The sequence below is a fragment of the Chaetura pelagica genome, unplaced genomic scaffold, assembly GCF_000747805.2.
Source record: "Chaetura pelagica isolate M959 unplaced genomic scaffold, ChaPel_1.0 scaffold21, whole genome shotgun sequence".
Classification (NCBI taxonomy): domain Eukaryota; kingdom Metazoa; phylum Chordata; class Aves; order Apodiformes; family Apodidae; genus Chaetura; species Chaetura pelagica.
Genome location: NW_009952251.1, coordinates 2,908,335 through 2,914,903, shown reverse-complemented (window position 1 = coordinate 2,914,903; position 6,569 = coordinate 2,908,335). Strand labels below are relative to the sequence as shown.

At 39.5% G+C, this 6,569-nt stretch overlaps 1 protein-coding gene across 1 annotated transcript; it reads left to right on the top strand.

Annotated features, from left to right (window-relative positions):
- The first annotated feature begins 958 nt into the window (after positions 1–958).
- On the top strand, positions 959–3,173 carry HSPE1 (heat shock 10kDa protein 1). The gene is made up of 4 exons (XM_010007361.1): positions 959–973; positions 1,132–1,296; positions 2,201–2,290; positions 2,819–3,173. The coding sequence occupies exons 1-4, from the start codon at positions 962–964 to the stop codon at positions 2,867–2,869; spliced, it is 318 nt and encodes a 105-aa protein (XP_010005663.1). The 5' UTR covers positions 959–961; the 3' UTR covers positions 2,870–3,173.
- Positions 3,174–6,569: the final 3,396 nt, after the last annotated feature.

Below are 6,569 nucleotides of genomic sequence, written 5' to 3'. Positions count from 1 at the left end.
TGCTTCCCTGCCCGCGGCGGGGGGGGAGGGTCCCGCAGGGCAGGGCAGCGCCCCCCGGGCAGGCCCGCGAGAGACACCTCAGCTTCTGTGCTGCACTCATCCCTCATCTGTGCTCTGTAGACCTTTGCGGGCGGTCGTACTCATAACGTCTCTCCTTAAACAGCGGCTCAGAGCCGTTATCTGTACACAATGAAAGTGCTCGCAGCAGCCTTTTGTCTCTGGTTTTTCATCGCTGTGCCAGTAGCACTAGGTGGGGGGACACGCATCTTTCACGTACTGCCTTTTGTTCACGCTCTGCCTGTAATTTTATTTTCTCCTAAGTTTAAAGTAAGTGTGTGTGTGTATGAGCCCCAGGAAAAGGCACGTGGGTGCCAGGCCCTGGTTTCTAGTTTCTGAGTGTGGGCTCTGGGTACCTGTCCAGTGCAGCCCCATCTCCATGTGACTTGGCAAGATGCCATCTCTTTCCTTCTGAACCAAACCGAGTTCTATCTTCCTGACCACCCCCTCTTGGGATTTGGTGCTTGCATTGATATAGTAGTTTCTTTTGAAGTTGCTGTCCTTTTGTAAAAGCCAGTATAAGTGACAGCAGTCTTGCTTCAAGCTTCAGACTTGAGAGGCTGTATACCATGAAGTGAAATGCTGAGCTTTGAAAGCTCCTGAAAAATACCTGGGGGGACCTGGCTAGAGTTTTGCTTCTTTACTATAAAACACTCCACTATGTGAATAAAAATTTATTTGTCTCAAGAGGTCCTTAATCATCATTAAGCCTGGTTGTGAACTGAAGAAATACATTGCATGTAATCAGTAATTAACACTCGCCAAACTATAGTAACCAAAGATGTGGGGTTAAAATCCTACGGAGTTTTGGAGCTAAAGGGTTTACTCCCCCAGCTGGAATGCATCATCTGCAACTGAGCTGTTGGGATTGCCCAGCATCTGCTTGTGTCTTTGGCAATTTCTGATGCAATCAAAGGTGACACGTTTTGTACTATTAAGAATGAATGCTCAGCAGTTTTCTTAAACTATTAATTTTTCTCAAAAGAGAAACAGCTTATTTTGGTTTTAAAAGTTTTTTTAATTGCAATTTTGTTGTAATGTTTCTTTTGTTACAATGTACAATTACTTCCACAGGCAGGAAAAGCATTTAGGAAGTTTCTTCCCCTCTTTGATCGTGTCCTGGTTGAAAGATGTGCAGCTGAGACAGTAACCAAAGGAGGCATCATGATTCCAGAAAAAGCCCAAGGGAAAGTGCTACAAGCAACGGTAGTAGCAGTTGGCTCTGGAGCCAAAGGAAAGGTAAATACCCCGAAGCGTTACATTGGGTTAGAAGGAGTAATGGTGTGGTGGTAGCTGGAATATTGTAATCAGAAAGGGATGGCTGGAGTGTAAATGTAGCAAGGATGGATGATGGCAGTGACTGAAATTGAAAGGATCATAAAAAGTCTTCACCAAAATGCCAATGGCTATGGGCTTCAGCACTGGAACGTTTTTTCCCCAGCAAAGTAGTTTCAGTTAGTAGCAACTGGAAAACAGGTTAAATTTTAACTGGGGCATGTTGACTTGGACTTTTTCTTTACCATGAGTCCCTCTATACATACTATGCTGCTTTGTATCAGTATCTGATTTTCAAAGCATTATATTGTGAAACTGTGGTAATATTTGACTAGCATGCCAATAGTTAGTTTATAATACAAAAATTTAATTAAACATTATCCAGTGTTTCTATACAACGATTGGCAAGCAACAGTCACCATTTGATCAAAGTAACAAAAATGGGAAGGTGCTTTTAACTGGCACTTGGGAGTAATTAGCCTTGGCCATAGAATATGGAAGTGTACTTTCTCCATTTTAGAAAGGGGCTTCTTGGGTATTTTTTTCTTTAAGTTAAATCCTTTTCAGTATGTCAGTCAAAGAACTCACAGATGTATTTACACTCAAAATTAAACATTAATTAGATTCAGAAAATAACTACAGTTCTACTGTCTAAATACTGTAGGACTCCAGTGCTTGATAATAGGCTGGTGTGTTTTTCTTCCTGTTAAACCTTTATATTCTAGTTTCACTGTACAAAGAAAATACAGAATTGTTGTGATTTCCTGATTGTTCTATAATTGGATGGTTTGTTGTAGTTCTGATTAAATTCTGTTACATGTGTCTATATTGTGGAAAACTAATTATTAATTTTTTTTCCCTCTTTCAGAATGGTGAGATTCAGCCAGTGAGTGTGAAAGTTGGTGAAAAGGTTTTGCTACCAGAATATGGTGGGACGAAGATTGTACTAGAAGATAAGGTACATTTCCCAACTTTCTGAATGCAAATTAAGCTGGTTCCCAAAATGTCATATTGTCAGTGATAAATTCTGTAGTTACTTCATAGTTTTAGCAGCATTCAAGAAACACAGCTGTTCGTATTTGAATGGGAGCAGCTGAATCCAGCCACCTTCTGGTACCTGTAGTACTTGTTACCCTTTGCAGGGTGGAAAAAGTGGCTCCCTATGCCAAGCATGTAGTTGAAGGAGCCCTAAAAGGCTTTGAAATTCCTGGGAATATCCTTGCTTTCATCAAGGAAAGCTTGTGGAATTGTATTCTAATGGTTCTTGCACTTACTACTAAAAAAAGTAATTTGGTAGCTTTGCCAAAGAGTATCTTATAAACCAAAAATATTTTCAAGAAGTCAACGTGTAAGGCTAGTCTTGGTTAGGTCACTTTGAATTTTGTACTTCATGAGTGTGGTAGCCCTAACTTCAGAAGAGGCAGTATTTGCCAAACAACTGGGAGACAACTGATGTGACATGTATTAACACTTCTTTTCTTTGCAGGACTACTACTTGTTTAGAGATGGCGACATTCTTGGGAAATATGTGGACTAAACTTGTTGCAGTATCAGTCATCCATTCCACTAAAATGCTGAAATTTTCTTTCATCATGTAAATAATGTCCTTTGTTTTATAATAAACAGGCACCGAGTCTCTGAAATAACTTGTGATCTCACTGTAATGATGGAACACAAATAAAAACATGTACAGTCAGAAATCAGTTGCTCTTGCTTGAGCTCCATTGAACAGTGAAATTCAGATGACCGCTAAACAGCCTTAATTATTCTAAATGCCACCATTTTATATCCGTATCCCTGTACTGACAATGTAAAGGTCTTTACAATAAACTTCTAGAACTATTCTACTTCTGTCTCAGTTTCTGCTATTGCTCAGTGAAACTGAGTCCCAACTGTTTAATGAACTAATCTCTGAAACAAAAACTCAATTCTAGTAATAATGTTTTTTCCCTGAACTTAGATGAAGTTGGGAGATGAGTGTAAAATGGTTATCAAACAGATGCAGTGATGTAGGGGACTTTTGCCTAGCTCCCTTGCACATTGAACTTTATCTTAAGATAACGGGTTTTGTGGTTTTTTTTAACTCCTTGAGCAAGACACTGGTACACTGCAAGATTATTGCATACAAACCACCCTGCCATAAACAGCCTGTCCCACAGAATCTAACTTGTGCTAGAACAAAACAATACAGTTCACAGACGAAGCAGGTAAGAATTACAATGTGGGTTTTTTTTTTTTATCTCACTGTTTTTTGTGACTTGGTCAGAATTGGGGCTGATGCTGATCCTAAAACCAACTTCTTAACTGATTTCCACACTATCTCAGGCCAGATCTACAGCTTTCTCTAGTAGAAAGACAACTTGACAAATTGTATTTCCTTTATCCTTAACGCAGTGTTGTTAAATAGCAAGACAATTTACTAAAGTAATGCTGAAGCAACCAAAATTTTGTATTTCTAACAACCCTATCTTGCCTTGGAAAAGGATTCAAGGTTCATGTGGGAGTACACAAATCTGCACTTGATACAGTGTGTTTCTAACGATGCCTTCAAGGCTGATACGTGTACACTGATCTAGTTCAGTCTAAGAACATACACGGCCTTGAAATGTGTTGATATAGTCTTGGGTAAAATAAATCAGTACATGATTTATTGCTACTGAAATGTTAATAGCAGTAGTTAAATGGTACTTCCTCATTACATCAAAGCTGTTAAAAATCAGCATTGCTATATGCACTATAAGCCTGTTCTGGAGATAACAGGAAAGGACTAGTGAAAAGTATTTTTCAGAACTTCAGTATCTGCAGGGGAGGACTTCAGCTTTGACATATTGTGAAATACCATGTATTTTCTGCCAGGGCAGTTTTGGATCCCTCCCATCAACAGCTAAACTTCAGCTCAGAAGTGAGCTGAAGCCACTTTTTCACCTAGTTCCCAATTACCCTCCAGCTATTCCATTCGGACCTACATCTGACAATCTTGGCTGTAGTGCCCTTTGCTCCAGATAGCTGGGGGGTTGCTGCTTGCTGGCTGGTTGCCACCTACCTACTTTGGAGCTGTAGGCAAACCAAGCAAAAGTTACACCATTCAGGGGGTTAAGCTCCCAGTGAACTGAAATACTAACAGTGAAGAAGCTAAATAAAAAATACATGCTTTAGTATAAAAGGCCTAATTAGTGAAATCTGCCCTCTGGTAGTTTTACTTTAGTAGTTACAGCAGTACACTTTGCAGCTGAAATTTAAGATTATCACACTAACAAGTCTCTTGAAAGACAAATGATTGTGTAATTAAACAAACTCACTGCAAAGCATTCTTTTCTATTGGAGCAAACATGCCTTTATCTTCTATGATAAGGCAGTTATTGTGGTATAGTCACATTCCAAAGAAGTGAAGGTATTTAATATATTTGCAAACTACTTAAGGAAACAAGACAGTATCTCAGTGAGAAAAAGATGCAGTAGGCATCAGCTCCCAACAGGGTAATGTGTAGGCCTGACATTTAAGTATTTCTTTCAATACTATCTATTAGAAACACACTTTACATCAGACCTCCCCGCTCACAGCAAATCATTTCACGATGCTTACAGTTCCCATTTTTGAGGAGACACCACAGCCCCTGGGGCTGTGATCTGAAGACAGGTGACTCAGAGGTAGCATGTACCCCCGTACTACTAGCACAGCTTTCACCCTCCCCTGGGGCTGTGCTCCTCAGCCCTGCCAGCCCCCTGCCCAGCAGAGTTACACTGAACTCACAGCCAAGCACACCGCGGGTCTCTCTCCTCACAACCCCATCTCCAGCCCAGGCTTTCAGTCCCAGCAGATTTGCAGCAGCTTGTTATCATGTTTATTTAATAAAATATTTAGCATGGCTGTATCTACTAGGGTTTACACAACTGATTCAAAAGAAAAGGGACACTTTTCTGAAAGCTGTCATGGAAATAAGCAATTACTGAATGTGGAGGGGGAAGGGAAGAAAAAAAAAAAGGCAAAAAAAAAAGCACTCCTAGGCCAATTCAAAGGGAGGACATGCTTAAGCATCTGGTGGATCAACAGACAGAGAACATGTTATTCTTGTACCATGAGGCTGTCACTGCAAGCAAGGACAAGGTGACCATTACACAGCCAAGGTGATGCATCTGCTGGTACTGTGTTTTTTAGCACAAGACTGCATACCAAATTCTATAGCCTTCAGGTGTTATAGGGGAGGACAAAAGCCAATCACAAATGCTGGCTCTTTCCTATGTTGCTCCTGTAGGAATTTAGCCCTCTTTATTCTACTCTAGACTATTTCAAAGCTCCACTTTTTACCAAAATGTTACTTACTGCCCTTCCTTCTTTCTTGGGAGATGCAGGTCTTTCCAGCCTTTCCTCAGGCTGTCTGAATCATAAGGAAATAAGATAGGCTCCATCTGCTTTTCCTACTTAACATTTCAGAACAGTTTCCAATAGCAGCAGCTATTCTGTTTTTCTGAAACCTTTATTGTCTTGCTTAAGTTATCCTGCCATATTAAGAAAAGGATTAAACTTTAACACACTAGTAGAGAAGAAAGGAAGGCCAGGTCCCTAAGAGCATGGGAATAGTCAATAAGATTTTTGCCAAATATTCCACTTTTCACTCTTGAAGGTCATGAGACAATGAGCACCAGGTGAAAACCAAAAAGTGAGATTACTGTTGATCAGATATTGTTAAAAAATAACATGAAATAAATAAATAGACAGATAGAATGAGCAGCTTCCAGGAATAAAGAGTTAATTGTCAAGGGACAATATGAGCGACCTACAGACTTTAACGTCTTTATTAGGAAAACACTGCAGATTTATTTCATTTTTCTGCAAACCCATGAGTCAGCTTCAGATTGAACTAACAGACACATATTTATCTCTGAGTTATTTTCTCACAGCCAGATTTATTTCCATTTTAGAAGGAAGATGTCCATGAAATAAATGTCAAGGACAAATGCAAACGTCAAATCCCCAACTCTTCTGTCCTTTAGGTATCAGTTAAAACCTTGAATATGATGATAGAAAAATAAAAAATAAAAACAAAAAAAAAACCACAAAGGACTTAAATGGCTAGAATTTCTTTAATTTGGGACTCATAAAATATTAATGTTGGATTACAGCTGCTCTAATGAGGCAAAAGGACATTTATACCCATCATTCTAATACATCAATTTATCCCAATGTTATTAACCTTCTCACAGTTTCTTTAACAAACTTCTAGGAAGGGGTGAATTTT

What these genes read in the sequence shown, in the direction of transcription:
- HSPE1 (XM_010007361.1), top strand. An exon ending in GCTCTGGAGCCAAAGGAAAG is followed by an intron (nt 1,297 to 2,200) that starts GTAAATACCCCG and finishes TCCCTCTTTCAG; the next exon opens with AATGGTGAGATTCAGCCAGT. An exon ending in AGATTGTACTAGAAGATAAG is followed by an intron (nt 2,291 to 2,818) that starts GTACATTTCCCA and finishes TTTTCTTTGCAG; the next exon opens with GACTACTACTTGTTTAGAGA.